Source organism: Cucurbita maxima, unplaced genomic scaffold (assembly GCF_002738345.1).
Source record: "Cucurbita maxima cultivar Rimu unplaced genomic scaffold, Cmax_1.0 Cma_Scf00006, whole genome shotgun sequence".
Classification (NCBI taxonomy): domain Eukaryota; kingdom Viridiplantae; phylum Streptophyta; class Magnoliopsida; order Cucurbitales; family Cucurbitaceae; genus Cucurbita; species Cucurbita maxima.
Genome location: NW_019272022.1, coordinates 4,266,720 through 4,286,457, shown reverse-complemented (window position 1 = coordinate 4,286,457; position 19,738 = coordinate 4,266,720). Strand labels below are relative to the sequence as shown.

General features: G+C 35.3%; 3 protein-coding genes across 12 annotated transcripts in view; all 3 read right to left on the bottom strand.

Annotated features, from left to right (window-relative positions):
- Window positions 1–8,735, bottom strand: part of LOC111480421 — a 13,111-nt gene extending 4,376 nt beyond the window's left edge. For 4 of the 8 annotated variants that reach the window (XR_002717816.1, XM_023125447.1, XM_023125448.1 and 1 more), the window contains exons 1-14: window positions 8,594–8,734; window positions 7,604–7,964; window positions 7,190–7,438; window positions 6,526–6,716; window positions 6,282–6,453; window positions 5,224–5,361; window positions 4,963–5,152; window positions 4,378–4,523; window positions 3,913–4,086; window positions 3,684–3,794; window positions 3,098–3,217; window positions 2,831–2,987; window positions 731–894; window positions 552–638 (exon numbers count right to left, since the gene is read on the bottom strand). Coding sequence is in view for 7 of the 8 variants with exons in the window: in XM_023125447.1 (XP_022981215.1) it covers window positions 552–638; window positions 731–894; window positions 2,831–2,987; window positions 3,098–3,217; window positions 3,684–3,794; window positions 3,913–4,086; window positions 4,378–4,523; window positions 4,963–5,152; window positions 5,224–5,361; window positions 6,282–6,453; window positions 6,526–6,716; window positions 7,190–7,438; window positions 7,604–7,897 (2,193 nt within the window). In the remaining variant the exon portion in view is untranslated. Of the gene's footprint in view, window positions 1–551; window positions 639–730; window positions 895–2,830; window positions 2,988–3,097; window positions 3,218–3,683; window positions 3,795–3,912; window positions 4,087–4,377; window positions 4,524–4,962; window positions 5,153–5,223; window positions 5,362–6,281; window positions 6,454–6,525; window positions 6,717–7,189; window positions 7,439–7,598; window positions 8,060–8,593 lie in introns of those variants that run through there. The other 4 variants (XM_023125446.1, XM_023125449.1, XM_023125450.1 and 1 more) reach the window with 4 other exon arrangements.
- A 1,990-nt stretch (window positions 8,736–10,725) lies between these two features.
- LOC111480422 (transcription factor HY5-like) lies at window positions 10,726–13,957 on the bottom strand. 2 transcript variants are annotated; one of them, XM_023125452.1, is made up of 4 exons: window positions 13,758–13,957; window positions 13,180–13,348; window positions 12,895–13,051; window positions 10,726–11,014 (listed from the first exon to the last, which is right to left on the bottom strand). In XM_023125452.1, exons 1-4 carry the CDS (start codon window positions 13,852–13,854, stop codon window positions 10,946–10,948), a joined length of 492 nt encoding a protein of 163 aa, XP_022981220.1. In that variant the 5' UTR covers window positions 13,855–13,957; the 3' UTR covers window positions 10,726–10,945. The 2 variants fall into 2 exon arrangements, with proteins under 2 accessions (XP_022981220.1, XP_022981221.1); XM_023125453.1 differs by having other exon boundaries at window positions 13,180–13,342.
- Window positions 13,958–17,095: 3,138 nt separating this feature from the next.
- Window positions 17,096–19,539, bottom strand: LOC111481093. Of its 2 annotated transcripts, XM_023126424.1 has the most exons (3): window positions 19,460–19,537; window positions 18,655–19,360; window positions 17,096–17,963 (listed from the first exon to the last, which is right to left on the bottom strand). In XM_023126424.1, exons 2-3 carry the CDS (start codon window positions 19,162–19,164, stop codon window positions 17,190–17,192), a joined length of 1,284 nt encoding a protein of 427 aa, XP_022982192.1. In that variant the 5' UTR covers window positions 19,165–19,360; window positions 19,460–19,537; the 3' UTR covers window positions 17,096–17,189. The 2 variants fall into 2 exon arrangements, with proteins under 2 accessions (XP_022982192.1, XP_022982191.1); XM_023126423.1 differs by having other exon boundaries at window positions 18,655–19,539.
- Between the last annotated feature and the right edge of the window lie 199 nt (window positions 19,540–19,738).

Genomic DNA, 19,738 nt, shown 5'->3' with positions numbered 1-19,738 from the left:
TTTTTTTTTTTTTTTTTTTTTTTTTTTTTTTTTTTTTTTGGAGTACGGGATATGGTTCAATGTTAAATCTGCTCTAGTGTAGTAATAAATTGAGTATATAACAGCATGATGAATGAATCAACGATCTTAACTTCCCGCAATTACACATTTAACAACTCTGAATATCATAATTAGATTTATCAAAAGATTTCAATTCTTTGAGAATGAACTGCTGATTTGAACAGTTAAAACCTTCAGAACACAAGCATAAAATGTTCCAATCAATTTTTTCCATAGTTACCTCACGAGAGTGTAACAGTTACAACCTCGTCCAAACTTTAACCAAACACAGATCCATTTGATTCTCATAGTTCCAATATTTTTCACGAGTAAACATATAAATAAGAACTTGTCCAATGAAGGAGAGAAGGAAATATCCTAAACCACGAAGCATGAAGCATAAAAACAAAACAAATAAATGCAGGACTCTTCTTTCACCGGGGAATTATGTAAAACATTTAGTTGGCTCTAGAAATAAGCAAGTATATTTTAAGACACTAATAACTTGTTACCTGTGAATTATATAAAAGCAAAAATCTGCCAGCAGCTGCACTGAGAGAGACAATAACGCTTGTTTTATATGAACAGTGAGGATCTACCTGTAGAGATGAAAAGAGTTAACGAGATCAAAATTCCAGATTATTGTTACGTAAGGACAGATAAAAGAAGAATTGTGGAAAATAATTCATACCAACAATAGAACGGTTGTTTTCTCAGATCCTGCACTAGAACTCCAGAGTGCTGGTGAGGAATCAACAAGAATTGTTTCAGTCTGAAGATTCGGGAAAATGTGAAGCCCAGATATATCATCCCAAGCAAGTGCTACTGGTGGAAAACAACGCAATCTACACAGTCCTGGATTATCAGGAAAGTAAAATAGGGTGGATGAATAACTACATGAAAATGTCATTTAAGCTCCATCCCAACTCTCAACAACCGAGAGTTTCTTTAATTCCATGACGGATTCGAAAGGCACATAAAAATAGTTAGTACTTAGTAGATAAACCAAATGACTCAGAAGCCTTCACTTTATAGGATAATAAAACAAAAGTTCTCAGTAAACTAGAATGGTTCTGATAGCATATTGCAATCTCTAGATATTAGATATTAGGTAACAATATAGATATAATTAATGCTAGAATGGTTCTGATACCAAGTTGTAAGTGTAAATTATCTTGCTTACATTTATTCATTAATATAGCTATAACTAAAGCTAAGATTTACATGGATATAATTAAGGTCATTCCTTCAACAATAACATTACTGCCAAATTTTGAACACCCTAAACTTAGTTAGGAAACTTGTGCTTGTCGATGATCACTAATGATGTGAATATGAAGTGTATACCGATAATATTTAGACTATTAACACGGAAATTGAGGATTAATAAGAGAACTTTCACATGAATGCCAGTTTCCTCTACTCATTTTCTTTTCATAATAGGGAAACTTTTTTTTCTTTCAAATGGAATGTACAAGCCTAGAGCATACAAAATCCAAATCAGTGATAAAACCTCCTCAAACCTCGGCACAAGACCTCTAATTACAAAAAGTTCTAGAGACCAATGCCCACAAAGAGGCTTTAAACTTCACCAACTCTCAAACCTCGGCACAAGACCTCTAAACTTCCCTAAAGATTCTATTACTTATCTCAAGCCAGACCCCCAAAAGATAGCAAGGAAACTAGCATGCCACAAAACTTTACCTTTATCACAAAAAGGCGAACCCAAGAGAACCTAGTCAATCATAGCAGAACAGTCCCTTTTCCAAACCAAACATAAGTTAAACGAATCAAAACAATGGCCCAGAGAAGGTGATGCAAATCCTCGCACTGACGGCTACAAAGAAAACACCAATGTGGGACAACACAAAATAAGAATGTATCTGGACACGATCCATAATGCTGACTCTCCCATATAAAACCTGCCACACAACAAACTAACCTTCCTGGGAATTTTAACCTTCCAGAGAGAGGAGCAAGTAGAGGTGGGATGAGACAAGGTAAGGATCAAAAATGAAGAACAGAAAATCAGTTTCTTACCCCAGTAAGGATGAGTCCCTACCCCCACGAGGCACACACAGACCATAAAGAATAGAAACAAGTCTCGCAACATCTAAGGCCTCTCTATCAGAAAGATGACACATAAAATTCTAAAGAAAATTAAATGTTTGCTTGCTCAGTAGCACAACATTTGCATTCAGTTGAGCGTTTCTACATGTATTCATCCCATTCAGTCTCCAGAAACCCAAAAATGTGCCAGCAGCATATGCCCTCTCTTCTTATGTTGCTCTCAACTTTCGTTCAGGGTCGGGGTTCTCCAAGGTTATTTGGAAGCTCAAATTCCTGAGACGTGGAAACGGGTGGGGAGGGAAATTCTCTTCGAACCATCAAAGACTTTTACACTTCATGAATGGCTCAAACTGCATCCAGTAAAAGACTAAACTTTGTTATAAAAAACTGGACTGAATTTGCAAGTGGCCTAAAGAGGGTAGGAGGATTTGGAAGAGGAAAAAGAAGCCTTACAAATCCAAATGCTATAAACTTTTAGGTTACCTTTATCATCAGAGAAAACTCCATCTTATTATTTATCCCACTTGAATATTCATCAAAGTCCCCACAGGCAAGGAAAAGGAAGAATAAGAAATTGCACTATATAACTTAATGTAATAAGAAAATGAAGGAAGAAATCCACGTTGAGAATATAAATTTATCTATCGCAAGTTACATTACAGATAGCAAAGATAAATAAAAAGAATATTACATAATATATACAAGAAAGCATTGAACTTACTATTGTTTTCAATACCACCAACTTCATCATCTGGAAGTCCAGAATTCTTAATCCCACAGCCTGTGGTTTCAAGTTGCAAGGTAACTGGAAGAAGTCCTAAGCTAATGGGGAATGATAAGTTCAGCACCAGAGAATGATTCTCCTTCATAAATATGTCCTACACAACAATTAATTTTAAAATAGTCCAGTCATCAAGTTGATACTAAGTGAGACACTAAAGCGAAAATTTTGGAGCACTTAAAGAAAGCATCTTCATGAGGTATTTACATCATTATAGTAATTGGAAAGAAGCATTGACCAAGGTGAGATTTCCACCATCCCTGCATCAGGATTAAAGAATTGCCCAACTGCCATGGAAATTGCAGGTGGAGGTCTGCCTGAAACAGTCTGAGCATCAAATGGTTACAAAACATGCGAACTAATTCTTACATATTGCTAATTTTTCTTTTTAAATAACTAACTTTATAAAAAGAAAAGTAGAATGCACACGCTATAAAATTATTCAAAGAAGAAACCAACTTTTTAGATTGTAATCATTGAACCTAAATCTATAAGAAAGCAAAGAGAAATCAAGCAAAAAAAAAACACTTCAGAAACTTTTTGTAGCAGAGAAGGAAAATCTCAATGGCTATTCTTTATTCACATATACATATACATACATACATACATACGTACGTACATACATACATACGTACGTACATACATACATACATACATACATAAATACATACATACATACACACACACACACACACACACACACACACACACATATATATATATATATATAAATAGCTATTCTTTTTATGGAAGTAGAAGAAAAATCTAAATGACAATGAGTGAAGATCAATACCGGTCGAGGCGCAACTGAAATTGTAAGAAATTTGAAGCCACCCATATCCTCAGGTCCCAACATAAGTACAGCAGAAGGAGGCGCTTGCTCAGTCTGACTTCCAGGTTCAATCTAATGAGCATAGCACAGATCAGTGGAAGAGTAAAATCCTAAACCTTCATATGTCTGGTCCACGAGCAGAAAGATGTCACAGAAAGAGAATGATCCACGTTATAAATAAAACTAGTACCTGTCTCGGTGCTGGTCCTGAAGGAATTTGCACCATCTTTGAGGTCACTTCAAAAACCCTTTCACTTAAAGATAAGCCAGCAGACTTCCCCTTTTCGGGCCAGAGATGAAGCCTGACCCCAGAACATGGTAACAGGTTCGTTACAAATATGAAGTGGCTTTTGCCGTTTGACCCCTACAGAGAACAAAAAAATTAGAATCTGAGCCCAGGAAATAATGTAAAAGGAAGAAATAAATACCGTCAAACTAATGGGAGGAAAGATTACCAAAACAGTGTCAACAAAGTTAACGAAGTTAGTTAAACAACATCCCAATGCTTCATCTTATATGGGTTTCGTAACTAATACAATACCTTATGGGACTGACCTTATATCAAGAAATACATTAGATCATGCAATAAATGAAATAATTAACACATTGAGTCCAAATTCTCAAGATTGCAGTTATAATTATAACTGAAGCTAACCAGTTTCTCCAAGTCCAACCACCGCCTGCGACCATCCATGGCTAGAACAGAGACAGTACTCGTTTGAATATATAGGTCCCTCTCTAGCCCATCATCATTCCAATGAATGTTCTTGGGACAAGCATACGGAGATAGAACTGCAGATCCTGCAATATACCATTATGGCTATAATTCTTCTAAATACAGAGGTTGAATTACACAACTTTTTTCGTATATGGACACTTCAAAGAAAAGCTAATGAGTTTAATTCAAAATTGATCCTGCTTCTGTCTTCTAATTTATCAACACAGACCCTATGCAAGTGAACAAAGAGTTTACATAGAAAAGACCAAGAAAAAACCTCTTGCATGCAAAAAAATATATAGAGAGAGAATGCTCAGATGGTAAAATTCATGAAAATAAAGGAAACTGATCTTGTTTTCTTTTTCCCAACCACTATATTGATAAATGCAACAACTAACAATTTGGTCCATCCATCGGAATAGTGTTTTTTCTTTTTTTGGGATAGGAAACAGAAAAGAACGTAATAAAAGAGAATAACTAACAACTTCAATGTGCATACACAAAAACAATATAACAAACTACCAGATGCATCTTCCACTTTTTTAGCAGGAAAGTGGGCAAATTGTTGAGAATTGTGTGATTGGGTCCTCCAATTGAAACTCTGTGGTATTCCACTATGCAGCATTCTTGTCAATATAGAGAGTCTTTTTCGAGGGGCCAAATACGGTTGGCCTGTAGTGGAGTCCACCAAACTAAGAAGACTGTGTGACACCTAGACAAGAAAGAAAATTTTCAAAACAATCTAAGGACAGCTTATTCTTTCAAACTTGAAGAGAATTATACCTGTACAACTAATTGATTACACCACAAAATTGCCAGATGTTCCATTGATAACCACACATTTTTAACACCTGTACTGCTGATCATAAAGCCATGTGTAGGAGGAACAATCCCATCCAAGGATTCTAATTTTGACCTTACCTATAGACAAGGATAGAACTATCAACAGGAAAAATAATAAATGAACCAGAAAGATAATACCCTTAAAACAAACCTGGAAAAATATTTTTTTTTAGGTAAGAAACTGCACTTTCATCGAGAATAATGAAAGAATACAAGGACATACAAAAACAAGCCCCAACAAAAATGGGAACCTTGATAAAGATTTTCAATTATTCAGACTGGCATAAAAAGATAGGTCCTTATAATTTACAAAACAATTTTGCAAACATGCACAAGAAGAGTTCTAAGAAATTAATTAAATCCCAAAAATCCATCCATCCTCTAAAATTACATCCTCCCCAACCAAAAGATTACTTCAATGTCAGGTTTTTTTTTCTTTTTTTTCTTTTTAGAAAAAACTATATAAATAATTGCAAAAAGAACTTGAAGTGACACATCACAAAGATGCGTGGCTTTTGGCTAGATCTACCCATGTCCTTTCATTTCACTCCATAAAAATTTCTGCAAGGATTTTTATTTCTTTAGTATGACATGAAGCGATACCAAAGTGAGCGAGGGTGAGGGAATGTTGAATGGGATGCATGTTCATTGTGGAATGATGAGCAATCCTAAGGTGGGGGAAGAAATAGAGATTCTCAAGTTTGAATAATTGAAACATAAACTACATAAAATTTGACAAAAATGAATCAACCAAAGGAATTTATTTTGGCATTTATTGGTTGCAGATTCTTTTCAATCACTAAATATATTAAGGCCACAGGCCTTCATCAGAGTCGAAAGTTAGATGATACAAACATACAGTCAATGTATTCAAGCCAACTATGCAAATGAGAAAACTATTATCCTTTCAATAGAACCTAAAAGGTCAAATTCTACTTTAATCAAGAAAAAGGTCCCACGTTGCACTAATTGGCAAAGAAGAAATACTGCAAATGTACCTGGTAATCATGATAACCCCCAGAAATTGAAACTACCACAACATGTGAAAGTAGAGGATCAGATGCAAAATATCCACTTCGAGTAATTTGAACCTCATAGCCCTTCCTCCATTCCTCATTTACACGAGTGAAGTACCGACCCAAAGATGGCTGCAGGGCTAGAGGAGGAGATCTGTAACATGTGAAGACGAGATGAAGTACGAAATTAACAAACCAAAAATGTTCTCAGTATCATGTAACTCACTGGTGAGGGCTAGAAAGTGTAAGAACTGTTTCAACGGCTGATTTTCTAAGTCTAGGATGCACGACTGCAGCTCTAGCAACAAACCCACCAATAGAATGGCCAACCAAAATCACACTTCTAGGCAAACTTCCAGAGTCAGCAGCACCTTCTTTTGCTCGGGCATTAAAAGATTCTTTATATTGATCTAATATCTGCACAAACAAGTTAAATTGATAATCAAGTGGAGAAATTTAATAAAAGATTCTTTGGAGGACAAACCCACACCATGAAACCATTACATTCAAAAAGTAGAAATAGACTGGACAAAAGAAAATGATTTTCATTATTCTTGCACGAAGAAAGAGATCGGAATGGTAAAATATCAGGAAACTAAATTAAAAAATAAAGAAATATTATGGCTTCTTTTTACATTGGATCCTGTAGAGATGTTAATACGTTCTATTTGAGACTATCAGCCACTTCTTACATTATTCCAAAAGTTCCATTACCCTTTTCCAATTAAAATTCTGAAATGGATAGAGAAGCGTGGAAAAAAAGGCAATATTCCTTCCTTCCATATCACAGATCCACCCCCCACACACACACACACTTTGTGGAAAATAAAATATCTTGAAAATGATGTAATCTATAAGACAACTAGATTACAAAAATTTGAGAGAAATACCCTGTGGATGGCGTGTACTACATATTCTGCATGTTCTTCAAGTATCCCTCCATCCATTGCAGAATGTTCACCTTCAAGATCCACTACAAACCAATCCAGCCTACGCGTGTAGTGGTCTGGCAACTGAAGGCCAGCTGAATTAGTGCCTGCCTCACCCTCCACCCTATCTATGTTAGCCTCCTGATAAAAACTCTGCTCGAGAGGGCCTCCTTGATAAGCCCTATCGGATTCTGCCGCCAAGGATCGCACCTGTAATCAGGAAATTTTCCAAAAAAAGCATAACTACTATTTACAGATTAGAAAGTAAAATTTACAGTTAGTTTCAGACTTTCAATAAAAAAACATAAGGGAACATGTGGTAAGGGAATCTATATTATATGAAGCAGAAACAGGAAAGGAAGAAGAAGACCTTGCCTGCTTGTAGCTACCTCCATTTCCTGGAATGAAAAGGACTGGAACACCATTAAGTTTCTTAAGATGCTCCTTGAAATCAATCTTTTTCCATCCTTCGTGATACAAATGCAACCCATATTTTTCTGATGATAAGCCCACCGGTGAAGAAATTGGAATATATGTTGGATACATGTACGTCATAGTACAACCATTAGAAATTGGTTTTAGAATTCCATATATAGCAGCAAGGCTGATCCATACTGTCGCAACTATAAGAACAGCAATTCTGATTTTGGCTCTAAGGTCTTGCATCATTGGGTCAGACTACCAAGTCCTCGTTTAGCTCTCTCTACAAAGCTCCCATAAATATCGGTTTCAAATCCTACACAAAACACCACAATATCCATAATCCAACTCGAAATCCACCCTTTCCCGAACATGAAGCTCCCATAAATTCTCGCAAGGCACGCTAATTCTCTTGTAGATAAAATGCAAAAAGTATTTAATGTATTTTCTTGTTCAGAGGACATGAAAAATCAGAACCAGACACTTGGATTTAGATCCACTTCGGCATAAACATGAAGCATTAAGAGTAGTAGCAGTCGTACCAGAGTAAACTCTCTATAGTTATTCAATCCGACGGAAAACCGCCACACAAAAACATCCAGAGAAACAGCAACACAAGCAATCAAATAAAAACATCTCAAGCATCAGATGCATTAGACTTGCAACTCTTCGAGACTAAACAACAAAAAAGGAAATCTACAAAAATGAACAAAATCAATCTACGAACAACTCGTTGAGAATTCATATTACACAAGAACGACAGAAGAAACGAAAATCGTGCTAATTACACATTCAAATCCATCAACGAACAAATCATCAAATAGAATCAAGATGAACTAAAATCATTAACCAAAAACTGAGGAAATTGATCTGGTGGAAACACGAGGATTGCAAACCGCAAGAGCATTAGAAGAAGCAAAAGGAGTTGAGAGAACGAAAGCTTACCCGATCCGTGAAGCGCGAAGGAAATGGCGGGAGCAGAAGAGAGAACTAATCAGATCTCTGAATGAATCAGAGAGCTTTTCTTCTTCTTTTTTTCAATTATTCCCTTTTCGAAACCCAAAAAAGAAAATGTGAAGAATTCTTTTGAAGAGAAGAGCTTATTATAAAAGGAAATATGGAATAATGGTAGATAGACCGAGGGATTTGACCAAATTTTGACTCCTGAACGACCGTTGTGTTTGGAAATTCAGGTGTTCAACTGACGTGGCTAGTTTTTACTGGTTGGTGAAACTACATTTGCGGGAATTTTATCACCGCCCTTCGATGCCCCGCCCTTGATTAGGATTTCATTGTCGGGGAAAATAAACAAATTGTTTTTTTTTTTTTTTTTTTTCGAAGCATATTTAAATATTAGATTTTCAATTTAAATAATTTTTCAAAATGTATCTTATAGTATTTTTATATCTTACCAAACTAAATATTAGATTGAATATAAATTATTATTATTTAATTTATGAATATTTTTTTTTATAAATTTTGTATTATTGTTATTTTACTGCGTATTATAGCAAAATTANTCGGGGAAAATAAACATTTTTTTTTTTTTTTTTTTTTTTTTCTGGAAGCATATTTAAATATTAGATTTTCAATTTAAATAATTTTTCAAAATGTATCTTATAGTATTTTTATATCTTACCAAACTAAATATTAGATTGAATATAAATTATTATTATTTAATTTATGAATATTTTTTTTTATAAATTTTGTATTATTGTTATTTTACTGCGTATTATAGCAAAATTAAATTCATTTTATAACATAAAATACATTATTTATTAAAGAATATAATATTTCAAATTATAAATTTAAATATTAGGAAATAAAATAAAATGTGTTATTCTCATCATTTTCATCATTAAGATAAAAAAAAAATTAAAGAAAATAATTTTATAAATTAGGAACCCATGAGACAATTTCTCGACATAATAGACAATCTCATCTAACTACATAATTTGACCAATTCATCTCCTACCTTAGGTAAATTTATTAGATTAAACTAATTCATTGAAGGGACTAGTGACATTATTTTGACATTATTCTGTTTCTAAATTTTATCATTTTAATTTATTTTGAAGACAATATAAATTACTAAAATACGTATGAAAGTGAGATATATCGAGGGTGTGAATTATTACGTGTCATTTTATAAATTAATCCTCTCAAAAGCCCCTAATGTAATAAGTTTATTTCCACATTTCTTGAACGGAAATCGTGAAAAAAAAAACATTTAGTGATACACAACACCTAATTTATAGGTTTAGATTTTTTTTTTTTTTTTTCAATTTGGACATAGTTCAACTACCATAAACTATATCAATTTGACAAGTAAATAAAAACTTTGGATCTCGGAACACACTACAGAGAATGCTAGAGTGTCAACCACGTCTATTATTGAATTTACCCGATTCAATAGTACCCAATTTTTAGTCACTGACTAGGTAAATCACCAATCCCTAAAACAGACTATGTAATGTACTTTATCTGCTGGGTTGTAGGTGAACATTTTACCAAAGGTTTCTATTGAATCAACCTACCTTTCGCTAAGATTTCGTGATCGGCTGTAGAACTTATTCCTTCCAATTCAATGGGCATTCTGATGAAATAAAAACCGAACTTGTGTTGTGAAAATACCACCTATGATGCACTATTGTAAAATTTATATCACAATTATAACGCTTTAAGTTATCTTTTTTTTATTTTTTATTTTCTCTTAGAGAAGAAAATTAATATTTATAAGGGATTATTTTGGGTGATTGAAGGGGGCTGCCCATCAAATTTTTAAATATCTGAAATAATAATAAAACAAGACATCACTATTTATCTTAATCATCAATTTATATCATAAGTCAATCTAACATTTATTCAATTGGTCAAGAAATGGATCATCAACAAATATGTCAAATCTTCAAAATTTTCACTATCAATTATTGAACTATATATTAAAATTTTAGGCAACAAAATTCCAACCTGATTAAGCAATTTATTGATTATAAAGTGGCATATATGTTCAAGTTGTAGTTATTTCTAAAAAAAATAACATCTAGACAAACTTACAATTATTAAACAATATCTCAATATCATCAAATATCGACATCATAATCATTAGTCGTGTGAATGACAAAAAGAATTTGAACTAATTTATGTAGAGACACATTCAAATATTCATAAAAATATCAACAATTGTGGCAGTCACATCAAACAATTTATTGAAATGAAAGCTACCCATTTTTTCGTTCCTTTCCCTTCGAGTCGATATCAATAATATGTACATACCATAACTTACAGTCATACCAGCTATACAGTCTGGTTTGCATTAGCAGTGTCCCCATCACTTCTCTTGTTGGTTGTTGTGTTCTTTAGTATCTGTATAGAGCAATTAACTAATGTATTAATGGGTTCTTCGAAATTATTACAAGGTCAAAGATTATCCAGTACAATGATTCAGACAAAGACGGAAGATGTTCATACATAACTGCTGAACAGTGAGAATATGGTTCAATTTCATCACGCATATCAACAAATAGTTGAAATCAATCGATAAACAACAAAGGTTGAGGCTTAGACAAATATAATAACGCGGAGGCTACCTATAAATAATAATAAGATTGTCCGCTTTGAGTATAAGCTATTGTGAGTTAACTTTGGACTTTCCCAAAAAGCCTCGTCAGTCACATGGCTGAGTATAAGCTCTTGTGAACTAACTTTGGACTTCCCCAAAAAGCCTCATACCAACGGGAGCTATGGACCCCTCGAACAAAATACACTTTTTGTTCGACACTTCAATCACATGGCTAAGTTTAGGACAGGACTCTGATACCATGTTATAAATCACGACTCTTTACAATAGTATGATATAGTCCACTTTGGACATAAGTTTTCTCATGGTTTTGCTTTGATCTACCCCAAAAGGCCTCATAACAATGGATAAATATTCCGAACTAGTAAACCTCAACACCTTGTGTGACTCTCTTCCAATAATCTTCAACAACTTGTTGGTACAAGATATTAATTAATGAATCTATGTTTATTTCCCATTCTTTCAAGATATGGAAAGTTTGAAATTCAAACATTTAAACAAAATGATCCATACGGTTAAGAATGGATAAGAGAGTCCTAAACAATAAATCCTCAGCTGGTTAGAATGCCAAGGATCCATAATTAATAATGGTCTCAAATAAGATACAAAAAACTAAGTGTTTCATGAGATAATGATTCAAAATAGTTGTAAAAACCATCTATTACCATCGTTAAATTCTCCACCGTATTTATTGAACAATAAATAATTAAGAGGCAAAACTAAATGTCTATCTACTCTATATGTAAATATTCTCTTTCTCTCATTGCTCAAATAATTCTCTGTTGTGCCATGGCCCCTCCAAACCTATCAAAATAAATTACCCAAATAATGCAAACCTACCAAAATAAATTAACCAAATAATTATACCACGAACAGATACTATTTGGGGTTCAAATGACGGCAAACGCCTATCTAATAGTGTTAGGTGTTTACTGACCCCATCTAAGAATGGATCGAAAAATCTCGATGAAACTTGAATGAGAAGGAATAGGCTAAAAGATTCTAATCTTTATAGTTGAGAATTAAGAAAATTATATCAACAATAAACAGAAAGAACAATAAATGCATAATAAAAGATTAAATATAATAACTACAGTAAGATTAAATATGATAACTATGGTAAACAAAGTTAAATATCCTTAACAATAGTCAGATTTTTTTTTCCCCCAAATTCAACAATATCTATCGCTTAAGTCTATAGTACATGACATCGGTATTATTCTATATCTTGGTATATTTGATCTCTTCATGTTGTATAAAATAAATGTTAAATTAATTGATCAGAAATAGACAATTTATAATCAGTAAAGGTGTAATAGACTGTGATGTTCAAGCAAGTTAATTGATACTTGAATTTAAAAATGTCTACCTCTTTGAGTATTGAATTGTATGTTTTGTTTCAACAAAAAGAATATTGAAAGATGAGTGATAGACTAGCAAATTCTAAGAAAAGATCCAAAATATAATGGAAGAAAATCAATACTTCCAGATAAAACAGGGATGAATTTGATCAAACCTATTGGCATTCAATAATTTAACCAACCAGAAATAAATGAATATGAAAGTGAGAAACGATAACCATAAATATGTGAAAGGAAAGAAAACGTAATTAACATGCAATGTTTAAAAACAAGAAAATGGAAGCGAGGGGGGTTGGTTGACGTACGTGTCTAAGCATCTGATTCTCATTTTGTAACGTGGACAGATTCTCTTCAAGCTCGGAGTTTCTTTTCAACAAGTTTGCTGCTCTTATTTCCAAGTCGCCCAAATACGCCTTTTTCCTCTCCCTTGCTTGCTGTGCTGAAACTCTGTTTCTTAACAATCTTTAAGAGAGAGAGAGATAAAGTGTGTCACAAAAATGAGATGCTGCACTCCCTCCACATACGATACGACTGAAGAAATTGGCAGTAATACGCTAATTTGGTCCCCATTCTAGACCTAGAAACTTTACCTCTTCAGCCTTTTACTTTCTTTGTCAGCGGAGCTTCGTCCTCTGCTCCTTACGCCATCTGATGCAGGGGCTTTGCCAGATGCTGAAGTGCCGCCGGCAGCAGAGGCAGAGTTTCCGCAGATCTGCGGCACTCTGCTAATCTCCTCCTCATCACTCCCCACTCCTATATCTTCGGTAAAGAAACAAATCATAACGTAATTCTCCCTCAATGAAACAAAAACAGGATGCGATTCCTGGAAATTAAGATTAATTAATTATATACGGTCCTACATCAACAAAATTTCAAAAGCTTGAATCAACAAGGAGAAACTATCAAACTGGTACGAATTCAGGTTAGAATAATTAATTTCATTCCGATACAGATTCACTGGCAATTTCGCCGTACAAATAGGCCAGGAAAACGAACGATGATCAAATAAAATCATTCACAGCCAAGCCAGGTGACTGATTTCTCAAAACAAACTCGTCTCCATCAACCAAAAGAACAAAACAAAACTACAGAAGACGTCCAATAGCACTTCACGTACAATCTTTCCACGAGAAATCGTAAAGACAAAAAAAAGGAACTAAAATCGAACCTTCTTTAACATCAAGTAGAAACGCGGAACTCGACGATCTTTCGCTGCTCGATCGCGTACGACTGGCGGAGGCGACGGCGGTGGTTCGTTCCTGCATTGCGCCGGCGAAATCAACACCGTAAGAAGTTGATGTGCATGAGTGAAGACGGGACAATGACGTTGCTTAGATAGAAAAGGAAAACTAAAAAAGAGCGGGATACGTTCGGTAACAGTGGCTTCATAGGACAGCAAGTTGCTTTGGGTTGAATCTGGCCGTTGATTTTGTGATAGATCTGACGGTAAATAAAGAACCAACGTGGAGGGAGATGAGCTTTACAAAGTGAGATCAATCAAAGGTTGTAAAAGAGGAAGCGTGGAGGATGTTGGAGCCGTTAGATTTGATACAATTTTGAGATATGCGGATCCGTATACGTCAGCATCAAAAAAAGCTGGTTAAAATTTCGTTACAGCTAAATTTCATTTATAAACTTCTGTAATTAAAATATTTTAAATTACTGTAATTAAAGCACCTTTACAAACTTGTTTTTAATTATTAAAAAATTATTGGAGATAAAAATAAATAGAGTGGGAGGGACGAGATTTATAAATAAATAAATAAATATATATATATATATATATTTATTTATTTATTTATTTATATATCTTTTTCATTGTATTAAAAATTAAAATAATTAATTTTGAGACTCTAATTTTAATACTTAAACTAAAGATCGTAAAATCATGTTATAAATTTTTTAATCGTTAAAAGGTTACATTGAAGTTTTAATATTAAAATTTGAAGTTTAAAACATTATGATGGTAGTGGTAGAAACATTTATTTATTTATTAAGATTCTTTTTACAATTCTTTAATAAATTAATTATTAAAAAAATGAAAACTTTAAAAGAATAATAAACCAATAAAAATCACAACCTGATCCTCACAAAAATAAATGAAGAATTTCATGGGAATAGAAGAGACAGAGACGGGAAAGTTCCTGTGAATGTTTGATTAATCCACCACACTACCTAAATGGTGTGAAAGTTATCTTATTTATAATCAAGTGAATTACAAGGATATGGAAATAGTAATAAATGGAAATAACAATAAATGGAAAGATACCTATGATAATAAAGCAAATATTAGATATTTGCTTTATAATAAAATATCAAATATAATATATATGGTAAACTATAATTTATTACTAAATATCCTTAACACCCCACCGCAAGCTAAGCGTCGGATTTAAACGAACGTGAAGCTTGAATCTGAAAAATTCAAAGAGGTTGAGAAACACTTTTCTTGAAGAAGTCAACAACCTGGTTCAGAGGAGGCGTAGAGAAACACTTTCTTGGCCATCGAAAATTGCAGAGGAATCGCCGCTCAGCGGCAATGCTGCCTTGGCTTCGGCGAGAATATGTCTAACCCATGAAGAGGGATTGTCGCTTAGCGACGATGCTGCCTTGGCTCTGGTGAGAATATTTCTAACCCCAAGAAGTAGAAGGGGAAACCTAGAGCAAGGGACAAAGACAATGTTGAAGCCTGAAGAGTCGCCACATTGGGCGAAGGAGCCAATTTTGGCGAGAAGGGCAGTCGGAAGAGTCGCCTCATCGGGCGAAGAAGCCAATTTTGGCAGGAAGGGCGGCGGCAACTTGGTTGGCGAATAGGCCAGTGCGGCACCCAGATTTCGAAGGTAAATCTCTGCAAAAGGTTGATAGGTTTAGGTTAGGGTGTATGTGAAGGATGAAGGTTGATTGGGAAGAAAATGAGAGAGACTATATTGGCGGAAAACCGATTGGGTTGGAAAAGGTAAGGTTGTATGTACAGAGTATGACGAAAAGTGATTTGGAGGTCAATAGGGTGGAGCCGAAGAGTAATCAATCGGCTCCGCCTGCGGCAGCCATGAAGACTGCCCCTGCGGCGTCAAATCCAGCAGGGGTGGTGGAGAAGAAGATTAGAGAATTCAAAAGCCATTGAAAAGAAATGATCGGGGTTGTTAAACCGAGAGGGCTCTGATACCATGTGAATGTTTGATTAATCCACCACACCTAAATGGTGTGAAAGTTATCTTATTTATAATCAAATAAATTACAAGGATATGGAAATAGTAATAAATGAAAATAACAATAAATGGAAAGATACCTATGATAATAAGGCAAATATTAGATATTTGCCTTATAATAAAATATCAAATATAATATATATGGTAAACTATAATTTATTACTAAATATCCTTAACACCCTACCGCAAGCTAAGCGTCGGATTTAAACGAACGTGAAGCTTGAATCTGAAAAATTCAAAGAGGTTGAGAAACACTTTTCTTGAAGAAGTCAACAACCTGGTTCAGAGGAGGCGTAGAGAAACACTTTCTTGGCCATCGAAAATTGCAGAGGAATCGCCGCTCAGCGGCAATGCTGCCTTGGCTTCGGTGAGAATATGTCTAACCCATGAAGAGGGATTGTCGTTTAGCGACGATGCTGCCTTGGCTCTGGTGAGAATATTTCTAACCCCAAGAAGTAGAAGGGGAAACCTAGAGCAAGGGACAAAGACAATGTTGAAGCCGGAAGAGTCGTCACATTGGGCGAAGGAGCCAATTTTGGCGAGAAGGGCAGTCGGAAGAGTCGCCTCATCGGGCGAAGAAGCCAATTTTGGCAGGAAGGGCGGCGGCAACTTGGTTGGCGAATAGGCCAGTGCGGCACCCAGATTCCGAAGGTAAATCTCTGCAAAAGGTTGATAGGTTTAGGTTAGGGTTTATGTGAAGGATGAAGGTTGATTGGGAAGAAAATGAGAGAGACTATATTGGCCAAGGGGAAAACCGATTGGGTTGGAAAAGGTGAGGTTGTATGTACAAAGTATGACGAAAGGTGATTTGGAGGTCAATAGGGTGGAGCCGAAGAGTAATCAATCGGCTCCGACTACGGCAGCCATGAAGACTGCCCCTGCGGCGTCAAAACCAGCAGGGGTGGTGGAGAAAGAAGATTAAAGGATTCAAAAGCCATTGAAAAGAAAGGATCGGGGTTGTTAAACCGAGAGGGCTCTGATACCATGTGAATGTTTGATTAATCCACCACACTACCTAAATGGTGTGAAAGTTATCTTATTTATAATCAAGTGAATTACAAGGATATGGAAATAGTAATAAATGGAAATAACAATAAATGGAAAGATACCTATGATAATAAAGCAAATATTAGATATTTGCTTTATAATAAAATATCAAATATAATATATATGGTAAACTATAATTTATTACTAAATATCCTTAACAGTTCCCCTTGTCCTCGCCCCGTGGGCATCTCTAATTTCAACTTCAACTTCCGTTTTCATCCCAAAATTTTAATCTCAACAAAATGAATCATTAACTCAAACAAATCGTTGATCTTGAACTCATGAATGAATTGTTCTTTATTTTAACACAAAGTTCAAAGAAATGATGAAGATAGAGGGCTTGGTTATAAACTGATCTCATGCACTAAATAAACATTTCCTTTATAACTAAGCTGCCTATCCTCAGCTCCAACACAAAACAAATGGCCCCGCAACACCAAATCCCCCTTCATTCCAGCCGTTTCCCAAACAAATTTAAAAAGCCCCATTGCTCTATCAAGCTGCCTCACCCCATTCCAAACAGTTCTCTCCTCATCACAGCTCAAGATCCTCCCCATGAACACCAAATACTTCTCCTTCTCAACAGCCTTCAACAACCCACCACAAAGGTCCACTTCTACATCCCTAAAATGCCCAAAAAGATAGTAAAGTAAGAGAGTGAACAAGCACCTGGATGAGTGGCCCAGCGTCTTTGAGAGCTTCTTCTGCACCAGACTTTCTTGATGCTTTGCTTCCTTGAATCCAATGCTTTTATCGGCTAGCACGTCTCTGATCTGTGTAAGCCCCTCCTTCATAACCTCTAGCTTTGTCACATATTGATGCAAACCCTTTTCATCTTTCAGCGTGCCGATTAGATCGGTGAACATCTCGAGCATGTCTTCCCATTTTGGAGATGTCGATGAATCGACATTGCGTTGCAATGGAGCTGGCCGCATCCATGAAGTGATGTGAGCATTTGAATTGGTGGCATCATTCAAGAACTTTAGGCAACTTGAAACTATTTGCTGCCCCATTTTGATCCCTTTGTTGGGTGAGTGATGAGCCAATGGATCCAGCTCCATTTTTAACTCTTTCAGCACATGATCCAGTGCACCAGTCCATATGTGATGCTGTGTAGCCTGTTGAAAAGAATAAATATAAAAGATTCAACATATAATCTATCTGTTTAATCTTTTTACGTTAGTAGTGATTTATCTCAAATCTAAGTAAACCCCGATAAGTCAGAGAGACCATGTACCAAAAATTTAATATCCTACAAGTTACTTAAACAGACTATAGGATCATATAGTTATCCCATAAGAATAAGGTGTGTAAACTGACTCATTGGTCTAATGGAGCCGAAGATTTTGAGGTTAAGGATTCATGTCTCGTAATGGCCACTTATCTAGGATAAAATCTACGTTGGTCTAACGGAGCAAAAGATTTTGAGGTTAAGGATTCACATCTCGTAATGGCCACTTACCTACGATAAAATCCTAGTTGTTTCTTAACAATCCCATATCGACGTATTGTGGATGTTACAGGACTTTTTTTTTTTTTCTTTTGAGTTCAGCGGCATGTGAGGGTGGGGATTCGAATAATTGACCTATTAGTTGTGGACATATCCCTTAACCAATTGGGTTATGCTCGAATGGACATTTGTTCCATGAAATTAATCGAACTAACTCATAAGCAAACACCAATTGACATCAGCTGTTCATGCATTTAGCTTTATAAATCAAATTGATACTCAAAGCTCACATATGGTGAAAATATAAAGCATATATATATATATACACAAAAGACTAAATATTTCCTATTTAAACAAACCTGTGGGCATATGGTGTGGCGCACAAGCTTCCTTTGTTGGGCAGACACGTTGAGGAAGTTGCTGACCTTGGTGAATGAATCAACAACCATTGGCTCTCTTTCGCTTGAGTTTCTGAAACATGCCTGAGGCTGCCAATTTATAGTAGTCGATGCAGCCATTTCCGTTACTCTCCTCTGAACCGATGAAGAACCAATGAAGACTCTTACAAGAGACTTAAAAATACGCATTCTCTGTTCAATTCGCTCGTCCAAAATGGTTGAATCGTCGTTAACATTAACAAGTCGTCCATCGATCAAATCCACATTCTTCAATGAGCAGCTCAATTTTTTTATCTTCGGAAATGCCTTCTCGTACCAATCGGCTGGCAGCCGCTCTTGATCGTCGAAGGAGTCCTCTGAGCAGTGATATAGCATCGGATTTGAATACAACGCAGCGCATCTCGTTATGTTTAGATGAATTACGCGGCAGACGAATATCAACCTCTGAGAATGCTTATACGCCATAATCATGCCTCCATAATCACTTCATGAAGTTAATCCCTTGAAAAATTCCGAGAAGTAGCTTCACATATGTTCGTTGGTTCAACATCGAACAGCGGAGTGGCTATGCCATAGCCTGGAACTTCACTGCGGCATTTTGTCGAACAGGTGGAGGGCATACATTACAGAAATGAAAACCACCAATCTAGATAGTTGGAATCCTCGTCTAACCAGAATGAAATCGAAGATTAGCTTACCGGAACAAAGTGATTGAGAACATTAAAGTGAATCGACAAATTTCGGCCGTCGGGCAAAGATCACTCACCGCTTCTTAAACCGAAGAAAACCAATACTTTTTGCTTGGGACTTCGACTTTGCGTTCCTTTTTAAGTCTGCTTTCCATTTACCACTGACTTTGAGTTTCTCACAAATCTCTATTCCATATTCATAGATTCAATTGGATTGAGATATTTTTTAGAATATTAGGTTATGTTTACATTTTAAACCCTTCAAAATTATTTTTAAAAGCCGTTTGAAAATAAAATAATAATTAAAATAATAGTTATCATACATATCAATATAAAAAAAAAAAAAAAAAAAAAAA

Coding starts and splice junctions, on each gene's coding strand:
- LOC111481093 (XM_023126423.1), bottom strand. CDS start 19,164: ATGATTATGGCGTATAAGCATTCTCAGAGGTTGATATTCGTCTGCCGC. Junction 17,964..18,654: donor GCCACACCATATGCCCACAG/GTTTGTTTAAAT, acceptor TCTTTTCAACAG/GCTACACAGCATCACATATG.
- LOC111480422 (XM_023125452.1), bottom strand. CDS start 13,854: ATGCAGGAACGAACCACCGCCGTCGCCTCCGCCAGTCGTACGCGATCG. Junction 13,349..13,757: donor TCTACTTGATGTTAAAGAAG/GTTCGATTTTAG, acceptor TCTTTACCGAAG/ATATAGGAGTGGGGAGTGAT. Junction 13,052..13,179: donor GAAAGTAAAAGGCTGAAGAG/GTAAAGTTTCTA, acceptor TCTCTCTTAAAG/ATTGTTAAGAAACAGAGTTT.